The sequence below is a fragment of the Manduca sexta genome, chromosome 8, assembly GCF_014839805.1.
Source record: "Manduca sexta isolate Smith_Timp_Sample1 chromosome 8, JHU_Msex_v1.0, whole genome shotgun sequence".
NCBI lineage: Eukaryota > Metazoa > Arthropoda > Insecta > Lepidoptera > Sphingidae > Manduca > Manduca sexta.
Genome location: NC_051122.1, coordinates 628,190 through 653,015, shown reverse-complemented (window position 1 = coordinate 653,015; position 24,826 = coordinate 628,190). Strand labels below are relative to the sequence as shown.

The 24,826-nt window shown below is 36.7% G+C and overlaps 1 protein-coding gene across 1 annotated transcript in view; it reads left to right on the top strand.

Moving 5' to 3' along the window:
* LOC115450889 (histone-lysine N-methyltransferase ash1) overlaps positions 1 to 13,931 on the top strand; it is a 45,951-nt gene extending 32,020 nt beyond the window's left edge. The window contains 17 exon segments of the mRNA XM_037436513.1: positions 1 to 4,882; positions 4,958 to 5,151; positions 5,426 to 5,564; positions 5,760 to 5,925; positions 6,295 to 6,451; positions 6,770 to 6,870; positions 7,057 to 7,407; positions 7,648 to 7,954; positions 8,070 to 8,317; positions 8,614 to 8,713; positions 9,211 to 9,365; positions 9,792 to 10,052; positions 10,247 to 10,416; positions 10,706 to 10,808; positions 11,070 to 11,237; positions 11,422 to 11,559; positions 11,769 to 13,931. Coding sequence (XP_037292410.1) covers positions 1 to 4,882; positions 4,958 to 5,151; positions 5,426 to 5,564; positions 5,760 to 5,925; positions 6,295 to 6,451; positions 6,770 to 6,870; positions 7,057 to 7,407; positions 7,648 to 7,954; positions 8,070 to 8,317; positions 8,614 to 8,713; positions 9,211 to 9,365; positions 9,792 to 10,052; positions 10,247 to 10,416; positions 10,706 to 10,808; positions 11,070 to 11,237; positions 11,422 to 11,559; positions 11,769 to 11,957 — 7,829 coding nt within the window. The 3' untranslated portion in view covers positions 11,958 to 13,931.
* The last annotated feature ends 10,895 nt before the right edge of the window (positions 13,932 to 24,826 follow it).

Below are 24,826 nucleotides of genomic sequence, written 5' to 3'. Positions count from 1 at the left end.
AAAGAGTAGAAAACGAAGTGAAACAAATTAAAACGGAAGCACCATCACCTGTTCCACTCAAACAAGAGCAAAACAAATTCGAGAAAAACAAAAGAAATGACCACAAATTAGATATTGCCGCTTTGGATAGAATGCTATATGCTACTGATAGAGTGCTTTATCCTCCCAGAAAGAAAACAAGTAGAAAACAACAAAGCAAGGCGAAATCTTCAACAAAAAACTCTCCCAAAACATTGAAAGATAAAAACCAATACGAATCTGGTGATAGTGATGATGATTCTTTACCATCCAACAGATCTGTACTGTCAAGTGTTTATGCAAAGCGTAAAGAACTTAACAGTAAACTGGCGAATTTACCAAAAAAGAATTATAAGACATTCGGTAATGCCTGGAGAGACAATCAGAGCGAAAACGAGGCTGCCGCGGACGATCCGTTGGACCCGACGTGGAAACAAATCGATCTTAACCCGAAATACAAAGACATCCTGTCGGGATACAAGAGTGATCACGAATTTAAACCGTATAAAAGTTGTAGTCGTTTGATAGAATCAGGTTATAAAAGCGATTACGGTTGCAGATCTGGTTATAAAAGTGATTACTACCGTTCAGGCTATAAAAGTGACCATAAATCTGGTTATAAAAGCGATAAATCTGGATACAAAACAGATTACAGTGTAAGAAGTATGCGCCGACGGATGAAAAAACTTAAGAAAACTAGATCAGTGAGAGACAGGTCTTATTATAAGAATCAAAAGCATTTCGTATCGGATCAAGAAATAACTTTACTAACAAATAAAACTTTCAGCTGTTTAACGTTAGGCCACAGTTCCAGTGATTCCGAATGTGAAGGTTATTTACGTAAATCTACTGCTAGTCCGAAATATATCAGTGTTTGCACTAAATATCCCTTGCCAGCGAAATATGATTTTGGGTTCAAGATCAACCAAAAACATGTACTGAGATTAAATTCTTCAGACCCATTTGCGCCCGGTCCAGTGTTCAGTGGACTGCAGCGACCGGTCACTACTTATAACATATTTAAAGTGAGCCATAATAATAACAACACTCTACTCAAATCTCCTAGTAAAGCTACTTACATAGGAAGACCGTTGCCGGCACTCAAACCCGCTTTTAATCATAAATTTGGAGCATCACCACTGAGTACACTTACAAAATTATCTGGATCAAAGAAGGAAAATGAAAACAGTTACAGAAATTTTCCTAGAACTTTATCGCCTAAAAATCGGAAACAGACAAAAAATGGCAGTACCTTATTTCCAAATACAACGAAAAAAGACGTCTCTCCGAAGCCATTGCCTAGTATATTCGAGAAGGCGAAAAATATTTATGTACCCAACAAATCATTAGCAAAAAATGTATTCCTAAATTTCAAAAAGCCTCATCTAAAGCCATCATTCCATATAAAAAGACACAGGAGAACTGTGGTTTTGGCACCACCGAAAATAAACTTGAAACCGACGGAGAGACCTTCGCGCATCACTATTAAAACAGAGAATAAACCCCATAGACATCGAAGTAAAAGAAGACATCGTTCGAGGTCCGTTTCTAAATGTAGAGAATCATACACAAAGACCGCCGACTCCGTTGATCAAAAATTCACGCAGGAGATGGATAATCTCATATGCAGCTTTATAAAACTTTGCCAAGTTGCTCCGAAACTGATAACTACTGTTGCGCAAACTCAGCCCAAAGTTACAGAAAAACCAGTTGTAGAGGCAGCTCCAAACAAAGTGCTAAAGAGGGGTTCGAAAAAACGCAAAACGTCTGATAATCAGGAAGCTGCAACTCCAACATCTAAAAGGCGACATAAAAAACAACAAGCAGAATCTCAGAGTAAGGGCGGGAAAGACACTAATGAACATAAACTGCCACTTAAAAAGCGGCATTATCATATTAACTCTTCGACAAGTAATTCACTGAGTTTGAGCTTAGTCACCACTGAATTTGACGAAACATCAAAAAACGGTGCGAGCCCCGAGAAATTTCTTTGTACTGAGACCGATTGTTTAGGCGAAGAGACGAGTCGTTATTCGGGCGAGTCACCAAAAACAAAGGCGTCAAATGAAAAAGCAAAGAAAGGAGATTCGAAAACTTCAGTTCAGACGAACAGCAATCAAGAACAGAAAACTCAAGCTCTTGATACTGCTGCTAAGATAACCAAACCAAACAGCACATCAACTGATAATTTAATAAAGATCAATGACACAACGCCAACTAAAAATCAGTCGCCAAATTCAATTACAACAGATGACGAGTTATTAATAAAGAAACCCAGTGCAGAACAATCAGAACTATCGAAGAAGATTTATGAAACATCAGAAAAGCTCAAGGCGGTTCACAAAATGGTGCATGATTTGGAAAAGTCGTTACCGAAAGCTAAAGACTCCGAAGTTAAAACTGAGTCAAATAAGCCAGAAACGCAGAAAATGGCATCACCTAGATCTGAGGCAAAGTCGTCACCTACAAGGCATTCTGCACCTATAGTGACTCCGAAGAAACGTCATAGATTGGAAGCGGATAAGGCTGCGTCGCACTCGAGCTTAGATCAAGTTGTTCAATCGCTATCTAAAAAGCTATCTGAAGATAAAACATCAAACGTATCCGCTACGAAGGATACAAGAGATGAAAATCAAAATACTACTAAAGATGAAGCGAAAGAACCAGAAAAGTTAGACTCAGTGCCCCAGTCACCTAACACGTCATCAATAAATACTAATACGACCATTGATCCTTTAAAAAGTATGTCTGCACGATCACTTTATAAAAGTGCTATACCACCAGCACAAAAATCAGAGATCATGACCCGGAAAAAGAACAGGCTTGAAGGTTTAACAAGTAATCTTGTATCCAAGATTAATCCTAGTGCAGCTACAAAAGTTTTGGATACCCTTTTGAATAACAATATACGTAAATCAATTGAGTCCAGAATATTAGAAAAAGAGAAGAATAACGCAGACTCTACAAACAAGACAGTTGATGATAAACTAAAGAATAAAGAAGTGACTCAGATAAGTACCAGAGCAACAGTCATCAAATCACCAGTATCGAAGGGAAAAGTATTAGAAACCAAAAAATCGAAAACTCTTGAACCTCTTACTGAGCCCTCTATAGTGGTCAACGTAGACAAACCTACAGGGATATTTGAACCATCTGTAGATCTAGAAGATCAAATTCCCAAGACTTCAATCTGTGTTAATAATATATTAGCAGACGCCAATAAGAATAAATTGAAAACAAAGGGCAATGATGCCAAACCCGTAAATTCTTTACTTGGTCCAATCGACACTGAATCTGATATACCCTTGGCGTTAATTTCGGAAACTTCTGATCCGATAATAAGACCTAAAAGGGGTGAATCTATCGCTGCAGTATTATCAGATAAAATCCAAGAAACTACAAGTGGTCACAACTTACGCCAGCCTAAGAGAAATTTAAGTAATGAAAATGATGACAGTAGTGACAATAAAAAGAAGAAAAAGCTAAATAACATATTGCGGGAGAGTAAACTAGTCTTGCCTACAAAATTACTAGTTCCGAAGATACAAGCCGAAAGGTTACCTATGCTAGAAGCTACCAAGAAAGTAACTACACAATTGAAGAAATCAGAAGATAATGATTCTAGTGATAATAAGGTTATAGACGCCTCTAAGAAAAAGGCAAGACGACGGAAAGCTATAAACAGAACAGGTTTCCCAAGTATCAAAAAGAAGAAGAAGAAGATTGATATTAACAACAGCCACAGTGTAGTTTCTGACGGTCACCTGACTTCAGAAGATACTGATAATAATTCTGCTTTTGAAAGAGTACCAAAAGATGGCGAGGCAATGAGCAGCTTTTTAGAAAGAACATCTTCCAAGAAACCAGAACTTAAGGTGGTACTAAATAAAGATGAGTGCCCTAAACAAGGGCGATTGACTGTTGTCGCTCTTGAAAAATTGCAAGGAAAAGAGATTCCTGCAGACAATAATAATAAATCTACTTCAGAAATAACGCCGCCTGAGAAGAAGAATACTAGTTCGTCTATTTTGAGAGCTCCGTCATTACAATTAAAGCACAATAAAAACGAAAAATTTATCAAAAGTCACGTTAATAAGTGGGAGGTGTTTAGTGAAACAGATAGTATTAGATCACTCGGTAGTTCGCTCAGTAATGACCCAGAAGATAGTATACCATTAAGTTTATTAAATTTAAAAGCAGATAGGCCTGTAAATCGTGTCGAAAATATAGAAAGACTGAAGCGTAAAACGCGTGCATTATCGCCTTCGCAGGAAATCGAAGAAATATTCTCTAAGAGGAAAGTAGTGGACAGAAACTGTAAAATGGGTCTTAGGCCAAAATCAAGTTTAGCTATTTTATGCCCCACTGAAAAAAGATTAACTAGAAGTTCTGATAATACCACTGACGAAACAAAGAGTAAATCCAAAAAGACTGAAAACAAAAAAATCCCTGTTGAAACGGAAAAGCCTGCGAAGCCTATCGGTATAGCTGCAAGAAGGAAGTCCAGATCGTGTCAAATGAACAAGAAGGCTCCAGAAGTTCTTTCCAGTTCAAGAGAAAGTTCTCTAGACACTGTAGTTAGTCGTAAAATGAATTCGAAATCCCGCGAGCCATCATTAGACAACCTACGGGATCACGATGAAAACGATCCGTTACCACTTAACGAAAAGGAGATCGATTTTGAGAAAAGTATCGATGTGCTATCTAAAAGTATTATTTGTAAAAAACGGGTCGCCTCCTCACGCGATGACAGTCCAGCGAGTAGTGTCGAAAATAGAGATAAACCCACCGTGTCGAAGCGGAATCCACGGCTCAGAAAAAAGTTCTTGGCTGCTGGATTGTTCTCTGATTATTACAAAGAAGAGTGAGTAATTATTTAAATTTATTAATTTTAAAAATAACTAAAATCTTATAATATGCTGATGGTTATTTTTTACAGACCAAAGCCAGAAGGAAAAGGCAAGAATCAGGTGACGCAGTTGGAGTTCCCGCCGGGCCTGCTGGCGCCCCCACCATACTGCGAGCGCTGGGTGCGTCGGCGTCTGCAACACTTCACGCTGCCCTACGACATCTGGTGGCAGCAACACTACAATCAGCCAGTGCCTTCGTGGAACTACAAGAAAATTCGCACAAGTAAATTTTTAAAAAACAATTATATCTAGAGTTCTGATAGTGCGGAAGTAAATAGCGACTATGTTATACGAGAATTAAAATAAAACAGTGTTTACACATAACAAAGTCCCAAAAAACTGTGTTTTAAAATTACATTATTCCAGAAACGCTAAAATATTTTCTATAAAATTATTGAGTTCAAATTACTAATCAGTTCAAAATCTACTGCAAGAATTTCAGTTTTGTATTCTTTAATATAATTTTGTTAACACTTGTTTATTGTTGTTCACTTCAGATGTGTATTACGACGTGAAACCATCCGCTGAGGAGTGTGAGAGCGTCGCTTGCAATTGCGCTTCAACGTCCTGCTGCAACGAAGACTGCATTAATAGACTGGTATTTGCGGAGTGTTCGCCGCAGCTATGTCCTTGCGGGTAACTTTTAACTTCATTATTATCTTGTTTTTACTTAAAGTGATAGAAATACACAAATTCTAAACTTACATCAAATTGTCATTATTTACATCTGATAGGCATAACACAATTTAATACGAGCTATTGAAAATATGTGACTAAATACGTAACAAATAAAAATCTGATACGAAATTTAAAAGTTAACAAATATTTCAGTGACAAATGTAAGAATCAACGTATCCAACGTCATGAATGGGCCTCGGGACTGGAAAAGTTCATGACTGAGAACAAAGGCTGGGGCGTCCGGACAAAGCACAAGATCACTTCTGGAGATTTCATACTGGAATATGTCGGCGAAGTGGTGTCCGATAAAGAATTTAAGGTTGGTAGCTATATAGCATTCACTAACTATTGTTAATGGCTCTGCATATGTGTGCTTTTATACAGAATATCAGATTAATCTAAAACAGTATGAGTACTGATGGGAATGAGGGTCACTGCAGCTTTGCTTCAATGTTCACAGCATTTACCCAGCAAAGAAAAAATGTTTTTTTAGGAAATGGTAAAAATTATAATTTTCATCTTAAAGTAATTTCACTTCCATTCGACTAGAATGGTAGTTTCTACCATCATTCCCTGCAATACCAAACGCAGGTTAGCGGGGGTTGCTTATCTTATCTTATCTTACTTACGTACTTACAAGAATTATATGAAGTGCAATGATACGAGGCGATGTGCGTGTGGTTCCCAGGAGCGCATGGCGACGCGGTACGCGCGCGACACGCACCACTACTGCCTGCACCTCGACGGCGGGCTCGTCATCGACGGACACCGCATGGGCGGCGACGGACGCTTCGTCAACCACTCCTGCCGCCCCAACTGCGAGATGCAGAAGTGGACCGCCAACGGTACGGATACGGGCTGATTTTAATAAACAATTCCAATATTAATCTTCGGTCCGATCCTGAAAACTAATCAATCCCTGTATGAATTGTTTTTATGTTCTGAAGTTATCAAACAAAAAGAAAAAGAAACAATATCATACATGTTACAGGTGATTTATAAGTAGGCATAGAGGTTTTCAATTAAATCGGTAGATAGTGGATCTTTCTTCCTTTGTATATTTTCTGATATTTTAAGAATATTCAGAAATACTTATTTATACTAACATGAAAAAATAATCTCATATTATTGATGATAAGTAATTTTGTTATTTATTATTGCAGGCACATTTAGAATGGCACTATTTGCGCTGCGGGACATCGATCCAGGAGAGGAGCTCACTTATGATTATAACTTCTCTCTATTTAACCCGGCTGTGGGTCAGGTGAGTTATAGCGTGGCTTGTGATAAAAATATATTTTCTAGATTTTGGATGACATACATTTTCAATAAATGTATTTAAATAAAAGGTAGCCAACTACCAATTGTATTATTATTTTTACCTTAGCTAATTTATCAATATAGAATATAATATTATAAAAACTAAGTCAACAACACATCGTCTTTTCAGCCGTGCAAGTGCGATTCGGAAGACTGCCGCGGCGTAATCGGCGGTAAATCTCAACGCATCACCAAACTACCGGTAAAGACGCAATCACGCACGCCGTCAAACGCGTCCAACCAATCGCAGGGCTCGAACGGTAACGCGCCGCGCGTGGGACGGCCGCGGAAGGCGATGAAATGTAACAAAAAGTCTGAACAACAGGCGGTCAGCACTTGCGATATAAAGAACATGACCATACTCAAATACCAGCAGCACCTGAACAAACTGTGGCAAGAGCCACAGATGAAGCCGCTCACGGCAAAGGAGAGGAATTTGGTTAAGGAACGGCATTGTTTCCTGTTTAGGAATTTGGAGACGGTGAGAATATTTATGATTTTGTATATTCTAACCGCCATTCTACAAAAAAGTTGATACAAATACCCTTTGAGATAATGTTCGATGTAATGTGACTAATTTAGAGGTAACTAAATTTGATACGCGGGGTAGCATAGTTAGTGGCAGTCTTCGAGTTGAGACAGCCCCTAGATTATTGAAAACGCATTTTTAAACTGTGTATAGTTGTAATAAAGTATCTAATTAATTTATTTTTATTTTAAGGTGCGTCGTATTCGTGACCGGTTGTCATTAGCCTTGCCGCCGTCCCCTACTACCCCACCCCCTGCGCCGCCCACGCCGGCACCCGCCACCGTGTCGCCCGCCCCAGTCGTCGTCAACGTGAACCCACTGGAGCTACCTGATACCATGAACCCGGAAGTGTTCATCTCAAGACTGCGGATGTTGAGGTCTCTGCGCGATGATCATGTCAAGCGGCTGGTGCGCTACGACGACGATCCGTCGCAGCCGAAGAAGGAGCGACTAGTCAATGTGCTAAAAGCGCTTTATGGAGTCCTTGTATCTGCAAAAGGTGCGTAAATTTTTTCTTATAATTTATTTTTAATTTGAATTCTAAGTTGATATTTTATGATGCATAAATAAATTATTGGATTGTTTAACACATTTGTGAAACTGTATATTTCCAGACGAAAAGGACAGGTCGTTGTTCAGTAGCGTGGTGAAGGCGAAGGCGAGCGGTGGAGCGAGTGGCGGCGCTAGTGGCGGTGCGGGCGAGCTCAAGGCGCTGGAGGCGGGCGTGGCGGGCGCGCTAGCAGGCGGGCGGTACGAGTCGCTGTCGCAGTTCGACGCGGACGTGTCGGCGCTGCTGGCCGCCGCCGCACGACACCACCCGCGCGGCTCCGCGCTTGCCGCCGCCACCGCCGCGCTCAGGAAGGTAATATAACAATTAATATACATAACTTAAGGCGATACCTCAAGGTCCATTTTCATACATTTTGTTTCACCTTTAATCTGGGTAACTAAACAAGTATTGGCAAGTAAAGAATTTAAATTCACGTCTAGTTAGTGATTAGTTCTCGCAGTTGAAAGAAAAACGTAAAAATAATTAATAATCATGGATATTTCGGCCTTTAAAATTTAATATGACGAAATTTTATTCCGAAATACTTTTAACACGCACCTTTTCATGTACTAAATATTCGTGATATACTTACTCGCTTTATTCAACAGGTGTATAACTCTGTGAAGCCTGAGTTTGCAGAAGTTCTTACCAAAATACTTGGTCCTGAAGAACCTTTGCCAGCTGGATTCCTGCAAAAAACCAAAACTGGTAAGTACACCTCACCTATTTATATTGTCGAATATAACTACATAATAAAATGGCAACATAACGTATCTACAATACATATTATATATCAGGGGTGGCCAACGCGTTGTTGTCGTCGTCCAGTCGATCGTGACAAGGCAAAAATATAAATACGTAGAACAGACCGCGCAATATACCTAATCACTAACTGCTGCACGCATCGTCTTGTATCATTTTTTAATCAAAATAATAATCAATTGTGTACTGAACTATGTTGTTTCATTTAAGATTTCAAGATGTATGTAGCTTGGTAGATTGCACAGAGTATCATCAGTGAAAAGTAGATCTTGGGTCTTACCAAGTTAGTCACCACTGTTATAAATTATCTCACTAATAATTTTCTACATTTATAAAAGTTGTCCATTATTCTTCTCATCAATCTTGAACTAACAAGTATATTAACATTGCCATCATCTACGGTACCATAGACAATTCTACAAATATAGAACAAATAATTGCAGAAGAGGTGATAATGTGCATCTGCGGTCTGCACGTGGAGGAGGGTCTGATGGTGCAGTGCGGCAACACCCGGTGCGGCGTGTGGCAGCACGCGCGCTGCATGCGCGTCGCCGACACCACCGACCCGCACTACTGCCATCTCTGCGAGCCTAACAAGGTACACGACAACCATGTAGTAATGTACAATCACTTATGATAACACTTAATGCATCAAAAATCTACAATAGGATATTTAAATTTTTCTATATGTAATGGTTAAAAACAAGAAAAAGCTCTTTTGTGAAACCAGCAATAAAATTAGTAAAAAATTTAGGCAGCAATTCATATTATGTAAAATATTGCAGTGTAAACAAAAATTTACAAATAGCGTATTGTACCTTTGTGCAGCAAAACGATAAACCCTTTGCAAATGAACGGTTTGAACTTAGCTACGAAACCTTCCGAGTTCTTCAGCTACATTTTGTCTTAAACATAAACCGTAACGCGATGAGATCAGTGAGAAATATCTAGTTAAGAAATTATGAAAGACCTGAAGCGTACTTTTTTTCAAGGAGAATCTTTTATCAAATATTAATATTTTCAGGTGGACCGCGAAATACCCCTTGATGAGTACACAGAAGAAGGTCATCAATTCTACCTGACGCTAATGCGGGGTGACTTACAAGTGCGTCAGGGTGACACGGTGTACGTGTTGCGCGACATCCCCATCGACGATAAACACCCCGACGTCAGCCAGAAGAACGGAGAGAAGAACGAATCGCCCAAGACCAAGCGAGTGGACAGAAAGAAAGTGAAAAATGTAGCCAAAGCAAAGGATAAGGCTGAGGAATCCACTGCCAATAAAGTAAGTTCCAAATTCCAATGTTAGTAAATCGTCTTATATATTTCAGTTGGTAGTTGTATGTGTGAACATTTCTTTTAACAAAATGTGACTGTTGTCATCTTGTTGGTGATAATGTTTTGGCATCAACAAAATTATATATAGTAAATAAATTTACAGTTATTATTAGGCTTACCGATTTCAATACTTTTTACTAGGAGGGCGAAGTTCGCAAGCACACGTACCAGACGATCGGCGAAGTGCCGGTCTCTGAGCTGGACATATTCCGCGTGGAGCGTCTGTGGAAGCACAAGGACACGCAGGAGCGATACGTGTACGGCCACCACTATCTGAGGCCGCACGAGACTTTCCACGAACCAACGAGAAAGTAAGCCTTGAATTTGTTAAAATATTTTTAGAATAAAACAAATGCATAGAAATATAGTTTTTCTGATATATTTGTTTTGCCGCCTTTTACAAATTTTAATGTGAAATCATTTAAAATGGTTTGTTTCTTTTTTAAATAAGTCATAAGTTTTTGAGCCAAAAATTCAAGAACACAAATGTTTCTTCGTGTTATCAAATCCATATTTGTTTTTGCTTTAATAATGGTGCCGCGATTATTAAATTATTTACATTTAACAGCCTTATTAACATATATTTTTGGTGAATTCTAGATTCTTCCACAATGAAGTAATGCGTGTGCCGTTGTATGAGGCGGTGCCAATAGAGCTGGTCATGTCGCAATGTTGGGTCATGGACCTCAACACTTTTTGTAAGGTGAGTTTATAAACAAAGTAAACAAGTTCTAGGCATGTTTGTAGGTATACGTGATTATATTTTGGGAACGAAATTAAAAAAAAAACCTACTGTTGTCAGGAAAGAGCAGTTAATCATGTAATGGTTTATACTTGTCTAAACATGTGTCTAAAACCTATTTTGTCGATTTTGTTAAATCTAAAAAGATTTCTAGTACGAGCATGTACCTGCGAGTACCATGTGTACTAGTAACAGTTGTATTGAGCCATCTGTGTATGGCAGGGTCGCCCGGTGGGTGCCCGCGAGCCGCACGTGTACATCTGCGAGCTGCGTGTGGACCGCTCGGCGCGTCTCTTCACCAAGATCTCGCGGCCCAAGTATCCCATCTGCACCAAACCGTACGCCTTTGACCACTTCCCGCAGCGGCTCAAGATTACAAGGACTTATGCGGTGGGTATCCTGTGTTCTAGACTTTTTATAGCTCACCTGACTTTGTCACGATAGTTGCCAAACGCTCAGAAATGTACAGAAAAATATGCGAGTTGTTTTTGGCGATGTTGTATGAGCAATTTTAAAAACTTTATATTGATTTCTCTAATAATGTTTAATAACAAGATTATTTTATTCACTTCAGCCTCACGAAGTTTCCCCAGAATATTTGAAGGGAAGGGCGGCCAAAAATGCCGCCTCAAATGACAAGTCTAACAAGCATGTTGTAAATAAAGAGGCGAAAAAGAAGTTGCCCACGGTCGCTTACGCTGATAATGCGAAGGTAAATATTTTTTTATCAATATTATTCTTACTTTAATTTCACACTTGTTGTTTGAAGCTAGGACGCTTTAAACTAATGTGTGAACGTCAATTTTAGTAAATTGTAATATGGTTTATACATAAAATTGTTTGGGATGTCGATTTTTGTTTGAGTAGACATTTTCAGACATTGAATTGTATGTTTATCAATTTATTGTCTTTGTTTGTCAGAGTGGAGGCTTGGGGGTGGTATGCGGTGGCGCGAGTGGCGGTGGTGTCGGCGGCGGCGTGGCCCGCGCGGCGCTGCAGAAGGAGCGCGTGAACAACATCGCGCGGCGACTGCTCGGGCTGCTGGGCCGCGGCGCGCTCGACGCGTCCTACCTGCTCGCGCCGCGCCGCCACACGCGCGCCGCCTCCTGACCCTGCGCGCTGTGCCGCCGCCACACCGCACGCCACACCGCCCGCCACACCATCCGCCACACCGCCCGCCACACCGCCCGCCACACACCTCGCAACACCAGGCCGCAACCGTAATGCGATGTGAACGAATCTCTACTAACATAGTAATGTGCCGACGTTGTGACCTTCGACTATGTGTATTTTTATAAAACTAATTGTAAAAACAAATCTTTCCCTCGGTATTCTTTCCTGCGTTATGATCTTGTGCTAATGTTTTAGTGGTGACTTATTTATTATATGGAGATATGATTTGTTGTAAATGTATCCGGACGAAGTGACCGTGGGGTTTGCGGGCAGACGTAATCTCAAATGTATTTTAGTTTAAGAGTATGTTTTACGTTTATTGCGCCGAAGCTGTCTAGTTTACATGTGCAGTGCAGCGAGAATATTCGAATTAAATTTGTAAGCTAACGGTCAAATGAATAGTTATATTTTTACATAAGACACTGATTTATTGTTATGATAATAAAAAAAATTATAGGCTAATGAAATAATTAGTTAACGACCACTGGTGCGAACTGATGTTGAATGTTGAAGAGTTTTAATAGAGGTTAGACACAGAAGCGTTGTTTGAAGGTTGTTAATTTAATATTTAGCTATTAATATTTTACTTTATAATCTTCCGTTACAGTAAGGATGATATAAAGTTTGAATCATCTGGTCACTTGTACACCTACAATGTTGTACGTTATGTAATAGCACTGTCATGCCTTATGTCGTGCACATTAAATCTCTCTATTTTTTTTTATTATTTTTTAGTACAATAAGTTGTATATATTTTTAGCGTTTAAGGTGGTTGGTTGTTTTATTTTCAGTATAAATGGTAATATATGGAGAGGTGATCGAACCTCCCGGCGATTGCGTTTCACCGCTTTCTTTACCTTAGTCGTTTGCGTTATGCGGATTTTTTTCTTGCTAGCCTTTATATTGTGATCACGGAGAACAAAGTTGTTTTTGTTTCTAATTTATTTGTAAAATACTGTTAGTTTTTATACATTTTTAAATGTCTCTTGACTTATCTTTTCAATAACTTTTTGTGTAACAATAAGTTTTAGTAAGATTAGTATTTTCCTTGCTATGCTTTTACTCATAATATTATTAACAAGATGGTATTTACTTTAGGGTACATTGATCCCAAAATCTAGTACAAATATTTACCTTCATCACTCTACGCGTCGACAGAGGTATTATCACGTTCACAGAGTATGGTAACTGTTCGTTTTCTTTTATATACTCTAACACACATTGTACTAAGGTTAGACGAATCGTAGATAGTATTGTTGACAGTAAAATATAATAAATAGCCAGGTAGCGTACTGTACTTGCACCCTCTAACGTAATATGTTTGCTCTGTAAGTAACGGCAGTTGTACCTAATGTTCACGTTTTATTCATGGAATTAATCTATAGTGACTGTTAGCTAAATCAGAAAGATTCCCTTGTGTACTTAATTAGTTAAAATAGTTTTCAATAGTCAATAACATAATAATAGCCGTAAGATACCATATTTTCATTGCTTCGTGTTGATAAAGTACGTAATATAATAGAAAACCTGTTAAATAGTGTAGCTCACTTCAAATCGGTATATTATGTATTTTGGGATCAAAATTTGGATTTAGTTTCCCACTGGCATACAAATTGTATTTTTTTTGTGAGAGATAGAGACCATTGAATCAAGTTATATTTATTTTGAAGAATGTTGAATATATTTAAATCTTTTGTTACAAAACGTATAGTGTCTAAAATTACTTTTGTGCTATTTATATTGTAGTCATGAAAGATTTATATGGTTTTTGTCTCTGGTATTATCTGTTTGGGTTACAAGATTATACTTTATAATGTAATGAGCAGCTTTACTATTTATATCTATGTTTTAAGATGCCATTTGTTGTAAACTCATGTTTTAATAATAAATTAAAATTTGGATCAAATCTAAGAACAGTTTTCTTTTTAGAAACGATATCATCCTAGTCTGAATGATTGATAACTAGCTTTTGCTCGCTTTGTTTTAAAATTTGTATAGAGTATAGATACTAATATAATATTTGAGTTATCTAATCTTATCTTACTATCTTATTTCTTTACGATAATATTATTGCCATTTTTACTTTTTACACATTTTATTAATATACATGCGAAAGTTTGTAAAGTTCTTCAGACGTTTTTAGAAGTAAACTCAGTAACAGCTAAACGGATTTAGATGAAATTATGAAAATAGGCTATTTTTTAACTCAAGTTGGAATAGATGTCGCTGGCGTCGTAAGATGGCGTTATGGTTCGGTACAATGATTTAGGAAAGGCTCAAGCGTCACTTAGTAATTTTATATACGCAAAAATGTCTTGATGTTTGTTAGAAGTAAAGAGAAACAGCTGAACTGATTAGTATTAAATTTGGTGCACACATAGATCAAAGGGACATTATACAGCATATCAGTGGCGTAGTTGTAAAAGTACACGGTACGACTACCGCATTGAGGTCCTTGGTTCGGATCATGGGTCGAGCCAAAAATTGTGTTTGGGTTTTTCCATCTTAAAAATGACTTAGTCGCAGCTTGGTTGAAGGAAATAAGGGGTGTGATATCCCTTTTCCCGAAAAGCACTTTAAGCCTTAGCTCTGCGCCTTATCTCTCCGGTCATGTGAGAGTGACGAAACAAAGAATGCACCTGGGTATTGCGCACACACTTGTGGACTATAACATCTCACGCGTACCTAGCCGATATCTGTTGAAATTCGCTACCGTGTTTTTTTTACTGCTGCCTCGGTGGCGTAGTTGATTGCATGTCCGGTACAATAGCGCTCTGAGGTCCTGGGTTCGAATCCCGGGTCGGGCAAAGTGATATTTGGGTTTTTCTGCTCAGTATCAGCTCGCCCCCTATCACATCATGGGACGGAACATACTTGGCGAAAAGTGGGTGCCCTAGTTGCGCCTCTGCATACCCCTTCGGGGATAAATGCGTGATGTTATGTATGTATGTGTTTTTTTAAGTGTGTGGCGCTTCTGATCGGTACATACAGCGATTTAATACTTGTATTGAGATTTAATGACTTGTAATAAGACTAGGTGAACGAAGCTGCGAGAAAAATCTATTTTTTTATAAATAGCACCCCGCCTTTTGAATCGGAGGTTAAAATGGTTTCACTGGGCTCAAAATATAAAAATATCTTATGTAAACATATTGCCTACATTTAAATCATAAGAAAACAGACAAGACGCGTTTGTTGTAAGCATTCTTACATTTTTATGCAGAATGAAGTAGTCGGTTCGGCCGGAGTTGTACCTATCTCATAAAAACATGTAATGACACAGTTTCTTGTTACAACGGTCTCAAAGTTCCCTTTTCATTTTCTTATGATTTGAATGCTCTTATATCATAATTTCCACTGTGGCCTATAGCGAATAGAAGCAAATTAAATATTGATTATTCTCGAATTGTGGGTGTTACAGAAATTTACATCAAATGACTGCTGATTTGGCAGCCTATATTAAAAATGATTGTAAGGAAACAAATTGGGAAGCGCTATATTCCTTTTACACGGGGCTCCTAATATGATTGACTAATTGTAAAGCAACATGAATATAAACTAACGCCTTTTCCAAAAAGGAGAAGCAGAAGCGCTCTTAATAAAGCTATTATTTGTCTTATCTTTAACCTGTTCCACAATATGATAGAGTTCGAGTCTATCGTCATGTAGAGCAGAAATTATAATAGCAGGTACATAACTTCGATTTTTCGAATTGGAAATCGCACCTAGAACTATTAAGTTCTCAGTCGAATTATTGTTACGAGATCAATAAGACATTTTTCCTGATTAAATGACACGAATATGCATCGTGAATAGGTATTATGTCACAAAGTTTGTGTATTGCAGTAAGAAGGCAAATTAATAATTGTCATCTGATGGTAAATTATTATAACTGCCTATAAGCTGCCATCGTCAGCGGCATTACCGGTCTTTTGACCTTTAAAAGGAGAGAGAGCAAAAGCATAGAGATTGGGAATGAGAAAGAAACATTTATGAGACTTCCAGAAATTTCACTGACCTTATAGCATGTAATAGGAAAGCAACCAGTTTTATTTTATATGAAATGAAATGGTATCAACTCCGACGATATCATTCATGCCGTACACACATCCTGCGTTAAAAAAATCTTTCCTAGAACCGCATGTAATATTTGTCTATCGATGTCGTACTGCGAAATGTGAGCAATAAAACGCAATAGTTATAAGAAACGAAATCATAACAAACATTTTGCTGTGCAAGCAGACACAAGGAAACGAAACTTACTATTTTGTCCAGTAGCCCGCCATCACACTGTGGCATTTGATACAGCCGGTATCCTTTCCCACGGTGGTATCTGCATTTCTTGCTGCGTATGTCGGACGACCGTGTCACGCCACTAGTTAGTAGTAAGTTGGGAGTAAACAATGGCTAGGTTCAATCACCTTGGCTTCATACACCGTAGTTAAAGGCGTATTTGGGCTAACAAATGGGGTCGATCTATCAGCCGGGACATTTTAGAGGATGTTAATATGATTAGACTTTTATTGTCCTCACCCAAGCAAATACAATTGTAAGTATAAGCTGTCTCCGTATATTGGTGATTATATCAGGAGTCTCTTAATTAACACATTATGTAATACAATAATATCTTATGTATGCATACCAAACAGCTATATATTGATTGGATACGTACTTAAAAACATTGAGACCCTGTAATGTTATTTTTATTGCATTTAACTACAAGTCATAGAAGATTTATCAACCATATAATAGTCAACCCGTGACGAGCTTCCTTTCAATCGTACCATATTTCTAACAGATCCTAATTTAAGCGTTTGTAGCCAGGAATGTGTGCGTCACAGGGTAGATACGTGGACAATTACAGGTAGGTAGATACTTATTACTTGTACCCTACATAGTAGTTTATGTGTTTCACTAATGTCATTATTTAAATGTAGTTACAAAATAGGAGAGTAGTTAATAGCCTCGCAGGTTTCAGCGAGACCTTGTGCAACCATTTTGTTTACACAAAGTGAATGCTGCCATTCGAACGAGGTAGGGACGAATTATTGAATTAAGACTGTTGTTACAGTTTCTCCTATTGTGAGTTGAAGGCTTGGTGCATTGTTCTCTCCCCTTGCATAGTGTGCTAAAGCTAGGCTTAACATTGACCTTAAATGACAATTTACGTTTACGATTTGTCCTGGTACTGCGACGGCCGCGCTGCTGCGTGACTGGGGTCACTCGCAATGAGAAGATTGGGCCTTGCGTCCGCCCGCAGTCGCCTTTGCCGCACGCATCCTCATATTGTTTACTCTCTTTCAATACGTCGTGTCTTCCCTAAATGCTTGATCCACCGTCATAGATTATTCGGTTTGAAGCTATATTATGTTACAATACTATGTAGTTACGTTAGCATTCCCTTAGATTTTCATTATCGGTTTTACTCAAATGTCAAAGTGTACATAAAGAAAAATATTCAATAAACTATATCCTATGTTTGATCGAACGAAAAAATGTGTCCGGTTCAGTTAGAGGTGATTGCTCCAATATAGTGTGAGAGCGGAAGTGGGTGATTGCGCGTTGAGTCAAGTTTCGTTACATCCACCAAACAATAACTCCTATTATCTTAATGAATTATACCTATCTACTGAAGTGTAAACATATGCCTAATGTGTAAACGTTACATGATAAATATTATTGAAATGAAACTTACAATGTTTCTTTCCATTAACTACTTTTACGGTGTTAAAGGTATATTCAACACATCAAATAAAGAAGGATAAAAATTTAAGGCCCCATTTTTGCTCAAGGGCTGCAGTTTCGAATAAACAAAAAAATTAATGGTAATCACCTAACTGATATACAAGTACGTGTTTATCATGTTAGATATTGCACGTAGATCCAACTACAAGGGGTCATGTCGCATGAGTAACGTAATGTGGTACATAAGAATCACATTATTTCATAAAATGAAATGATGTAGGGTCGACGAATCAGCAGGACGTGCAATCCAGCGCTATTATTGAGTCAACGGCTGCGCAGGCGCTCAGTTCTACGGCACGGCATAGCGTATTCGAAAGTATTGAACAACTGCAACCCACGTACTGCCGTATCCTCATGGGCCACGCTGTAAAGTATACGCGATATTTTTTGTTGAATCAACTTATTTTCGTTTGGTGTGCAGTTAGAGTGTCGCAGGGCCGTGTCAAGGTATGAACAGTGCGAGTGCGCCCTCAGGACTATCTCACAGCACCTGCAGACCACGTTTCACCTGCTCGCCTTGGAGTTATGCATTCGTAAGTTACTTCGGTGTACAATACGTGAGCTTATCAATCATTTCGTGCGAGATGTAATAACGTACTCTTCACGTGTTCTGTAGAGAGCGATTGCATGTTATCTATCGTTTGTTTTGAATGCCTCAAGGGTGGTAATGCTTTGTTTGAAACATGTCTCGTACCTATTTTCTGTAAAACGCGACGCATTGATAACTGCATGCGTTAATTTATGTATTGAACATATTTAGTTCCTTACTCTACTCAAAAACGAAATACTCATCAATGGCTTTACTTCGTACAGCAACAGCAGTTCCTATATTGACTAAAATCTCTTTTAAATAATACTTTTTAGCACAGTTTCAATATAACATAGTGGCCTGCAATATGTAGACATGAGATATGAAATCACCAATACTTTTATAAGGGACAATTTTGTGGACTAAAATATGAGCAATATTTTTCTTCATTCCTATCGTTTGGTGGCTTTATTATATTTGCGGCACCTTGAAAAACATATTAATGAATTGTTATCGCTGTAGAAACTACAAAATGGTTCAATGACGAAAAAATGTAGTATTTACAAAAATATAATACACTACATTACATTATTAACATTGCCGTGCGAAACTGAGTAAAATGTTATTTGTGTAGTTATAGAAAGTTATGTTTGCCATTCCAACCGATTATACACTTTTATATCAAGAGTGTTATATAATTCTGGAAAGTTCTAGAGGCCTGCAAGACCGATTATATTATGACTTTTCCTGTTATTATAAATACAGGACGTCATGCTATAGGGCCTATTATAGTATGGGCTATCGGCTCGCCTATATTTTTGTAGTGCATTGAAAGCTACCTTCCGAGAATCATAAAAATGTTGCCATCAAATATTTATTTTTGTATTTTCATTACCTTGAAACGCTAATTAACATTATTTACTTTAATAATATATTAGACACAGCCTCAATATGTGTACCTAATATAAAATAGAACGTCGTAATTACAATTCTACTCACAAATAATTTATGCTTACGTTTCATAATAATATACGGTAAATAACCTTAATCTTATCGTTTTAAAATGAATAAATAAGGCTTTGGTGTTACTTTGTTTCTTACACCTACTGCTGATAACCGATATTTACTTTGCTGTGACGTAGATTTTTTAAAGATTCGTCTATAAATAATTCGCTTTTACGTTAGAGGTTGTCAAAGACGTGTGCAAATTTCTTTATCACATAAAAAATAAAATCATTACTACCTTCAACATGGGCATTTATCGTGAACTAGTTTTCCTCGCGGTTTCGTCCATGAAAAGTGCTTTTATGGCTTACAAGTCTTATTGAATCTATAGAAACGCTATCGAAATTATAAAAAACAATTAATGATCGAATTAAAGACAACTTATTGTAGAAATACGTAGGTCAATCTATTACATATTTTCTATACTATTACATATTTTAAATAAATAGCGTGTAAAAACACAGTTAATGCTGCATTTGGAGAGGGTAGAGCCTTAATGCAAGACTTGTTTTAGCTGTGTGCCATATTCTTTTATTGAGCAATTTCTGGGTACATTTTGGGTAAATTGGTCCTACTTATATACCGAAGAATTTATGAAAAACATAATGTAACTATAATATCGTAGCCATCTCATAAAATAGATCTTAATATAGTCATTATTAGTTATTATTAGTTTGTAACTTAAGTCTTCTATTTATTGTTATTGAAATTGCTTAAACACGGCATACCCGCTCAAAATGATAATCGTACTTAATTCATTCTACGAGACAGGCAGTGCCTAGTGTAGAATGTTTTGCTAAATCTGACTGTGTAATTCTTTTGATTTGGAAATAAATTATTATTATTATATTTTTTTTATAGATATTTGAGCAGCTAAAAATATAAACATCTTCAGAGACTAACACAATACATATAAAGCATGACGCAGTGGGAATATAGTTAACTATCATAATACTATAAATATATAACTAAGTAGATGTGTAGGAATATCTTATACTTGATATGTATATTTTTTACAAAAAAAATATCATTAACGATAAAGTTGGTGTCAAGTATAAAAAATACTTATTACTTTACGGAGTTGATACGATCTTAAGAGCACAAAAAAAATTATCAATTAATTTTGTGTATTGTATTGCACCGGCGTGGCTTATTCAATGTCACGAGAATTATGTTAATTACCATATTTTATGATCAGTGATGGATGTTTTTATTTCAATTCCTCGCTTACCACGTGAACTTCAGTTAAAAATATAATATTTTCGAATAATGCATCGATATTTACTTGATGAGATACACGAGACCGTAGTACCTGTACATACCACTTACTATAATTATTGAAATGTACATTTATGGCTTTTGCTTTTTTGGCTACTGAGCCTTTTCGAATTTCGTACCCCGTCGTGAATTATACAATATTTTATTCATATGTGTGTTTCTTTGTCCGTGTAGGTATTAAAACTGCCTTAATAATAAATGCTAAGTTCTAACATCTAATTCTTATTCTGCGGATTCCTTTATGCTTGAAATACAAATCCGTGTGTTAAACTATGCAGTTAGTTTTTGTAGTAGTTATCCGATATAGTAATATGAATATAATAACAAATGATGTCACATTTGGTGTACACGAGACCTCTGTCGCATGAGCACAATACGTGTTACGCATCGCGTGACCGAGTAGAGCTGTGGAGCGGACGAGGAGAATGATGGCCAAAATCGCGTCGCACGCCACAGCCGGAACACTTCATACTGTCGTTATTGATAAATTGCCACGTCAATTTGCTAGTGCTTAATCCGTCGCGTCGAGTGCACCGATACTTACGGGCAACCAACACCTCACTAATTTTCCAATGTCACATTGTCGCACTAAAGATAGATCACTCTATCTTGTTCTACCGTTCGATGTTAGCAATCTTCGCTCAAGCATGTCTGTGGCTGTCTAGATTGTGATGTTAGAACACTTGTTGATACATGCTATTTTTATACCGCAGATACCTACAAGAAATTGTGTATTACAATGTTTACCCATAAAAGTTAAAATGGAGATGCATATAATAGGGAATAATACTTAAAATGGTAGAGCCTCGGTATAGACATATTTGGCTACAAAATAAATGAGGCCCAAATACTCCCTTCTTTGCCCGAATGCTATTATTTACCTCTTAAGCAGCGCATGCGTGATTTTACTGATAATATGGGTGTTTATGGGGGTGGCTAAGCAGTTGTCTCGAAAAAAACTTTATGATTGACTACTGAAATTTAAATATTCTAAAAATAATAAAAAAAAAGTTCAGTTTAATTTCAATGAGTTAGGCAATCTAAATTTTCATATTATGTAGGCATCGCGCGAGCATATTTTCTCAAGGTGGTTTTATAAATTTTCAAACATAAATATAACATCAGACTCGAAATTTCCTAACGTTAAATATGAAAACGAAAATTTAGAGTTGTATTGTGTTCCGAACTTCCGATATCTTTTATGGAAATGTGACCGAAGAAAGTTCGGTTCAAAACAAGGCTCATCAATCATGTTTTTGGTATTTTTTTGTGTTGTAATTCAAAAATATATTATAATACGTAGTGATAAGTTGCACTTTAATGAAAGGCTTTTCTTTATATTTTTTTTGGAACGATTTTATATAGAATCTATAGTTGGCGGGTCTTCAAGGGTTCTGTTACCTTATCTATATTAATATATGGAGTTGAAGAATTTGTTTGTTTAGCCGAATAATCTCAGGAATTACTCCGAATTTGTTTTTTTTTTTCACTAATACTAAGCTGCATTACTTCTAAGTGCTATAGGCTACTTTATATCCCGGGAAAATATAAAGCGGAACTTTTATCCCGGAAAAACCTTTTTTAACATAAATATTGAATATCATAGTAAATCTAACACAGCCGCCCAAATCCGGTACAGGGCTTCATATAAACATTTTATGAAAATACTAAGTATAGCCTCGAGTATTAGAAACTGTAATTTTAAAATAAGGAAACGTATATGTGAACGAATCAAACATGAAAAGCAAATATTCCGCCCGGAAGTCCACATCTAGTATTTTTCCGGATTGAATTGTTTTATAGCGTTACATTTTTACTCATCGATATCAATTTTATAACTATGACTGAGTTGGTAAACATTATACTTATACCTATGAATATCATAGTGATGGCGTAGAATATACAAAGATAGTGTATATAAATTAATTTAATATTTACAATAATTATCATACCAATTACTAGCCACGTGCAACCTTTGTAGGTATTTTGTGCCATTTATTTGCCGTGACGTTTAATTTATTACGCATCTAAGTAAAAAAACATTTATTAGGTTTACGGGCCTGTAAGTATAGTTGGTTACATTTTATATATAAATTGATATAAGTATCTATTCATACTTTAAGGGATTGGTAGAGATACAGGTTATTACCGATTTATTTTTGAGACTAGTTTACAAACAAATTCGACACAAATGTTTGAAATTCCGACTTTAGCATGTTTTTCTAATTTTTTAAATTCTTGTCCTAAACCTGCGAGTCCGTGCTGGCTTAATATTATATTTTTTATTAATTGTAAGCTATGAAACTGTACAATTTTGTTTATTTTATAATCGTAGTACCTTCAATATGCTTAGATGATGAATATATTTTTTAAATTTATTTTTCTTTGTGTCGAAAAACACAATTTGTTACTCTATCTGGTAATAAATCGTAGTCTTTTCTGGTTTAAAACTGTATAAACTACTAATTTCATAGAAATGTATTGACTTAGGTATCCACTTATAAACATAAAATCAATGCACACCGAAACTTTACTTCGGGAAGAACTTTTAAGCGGGCAAAGTCGCAAGCAAATGCTAGTGCTATACAAAAAGAATTGAAAGAGACAACTTAAACTCGTATATAATGTTGGTCATGAGCATAAATCTTATGATGACATAACATAACCTGAACTTGAACGAAAAGTGCACTCTTTTATCATTGACTCCCAATTTTCATATTCATATGTCAACGTATTATTTTAAGGTTTTACGTAATAGGTAATCACAAGACGAACTTTGTTTACCAGATGTTATCAACTATCAATTTGAAGATAAGAGTCTTTGTGCTAAAGTTTTTGAGTCTACCGTCATGTAAATACACGCAATTTGTAGCATTTGTTGTTTAATATAGCTTAATAACATTACTCTACTAGTGAACGGTCTGTCGCATGAAATTAGTGAACCGATTCTGAGGAAACTCAACACCTCGATATATTGCAGTCCTCAGAAATGTACATGTATCATTATAAAGTATGCTTACATTCTAAACTGACTGCTAAAATAAAAAGATTGTTAAATTCATGGAAGTTACGATGTTTATAAAAATGACAACTCTATTCACATATTATGGTAGAGCATGATAATTTGGACTTCGAAAATAATGCCTTTTTACCTAATTCACTATTATAATAATAAAAAGGCGTGGCTAGGCTATCTAGTAACCACGAATCAATATTTTCTCAGCTCTGACAAATTGAATAAACAAACAATCATGCCTTTATATCATGTGTATTTCAGGCAAAACGTAATCATGTTGTTACGAATCATCAGAGTCCTTGATCTGTGATCGCCAGTAAATTACTTATAGATATAGTAATTATCTATGCCTATTGCCTTTGACCTATATGGTATAATATCTTAAAAATGATGTTTGCGAATAATTAAGTAATGATTTGCTCCTCCATATCCCGCCTTGAATACTCAAAGATATGTTTGATCACCCTGCGAATACATTATTGAATGATATGAAAATGGTTCCAATCGGCGGATATAGATAAAAAAGTTGATTATGAAATTTAGAAACTCCCTCTTTTTGCAATAACGATAAATATAAAATCATTGATAAAAAATAAACCATTTTTAAACAAATCAATATAAAACACACGGATCCATAGTCAAAAAAATGCATGGTCTGTGAAGTAAAATGCTTTACAACAAAAAACGGGTGCGCATTGGTGGCAGTGCCCCCAAAAAATTGGCACGCTAACCGTATTTTTAGAAACTATCTATTTGGCATTTGTAATACGTCTAGAAATAAACATTAAACATCATACAATATGTTATCTTCGCATTAGGTGTTCGATTTTTTTGTATTGTGGACATTGTTTCAATATTTGATGGACGATGTTATAAGGAACCTTTTAGTAGTTTAAAATTTTGAAAAAGATCAAAAATTGATTTTAAAAGAAAATATTCGCAAATCTTTTCATATTCCCTCCCGCCCGTAATTCATGCGCCGTAAATGTATAGAAGAATTGCTCAAGGCCGTTTACTCCGAGGAAGGTCTTTACCAAAGCCACGCAACTGTTGGTTCAGGAGCTAGGAAAGTTATTTACTAACGGAAACGCATCAAATACACATGTCCATTGCGTTATCTTTCCCAAGGAAAGCGGAACGGAAGATGATCCTCTTGTATAATTTATAAAAGTCCTAGCTATGCTCTTTAGTGGTCAAGCACGTTAAAGCCAACGAAAAAAAAATTATAAATTT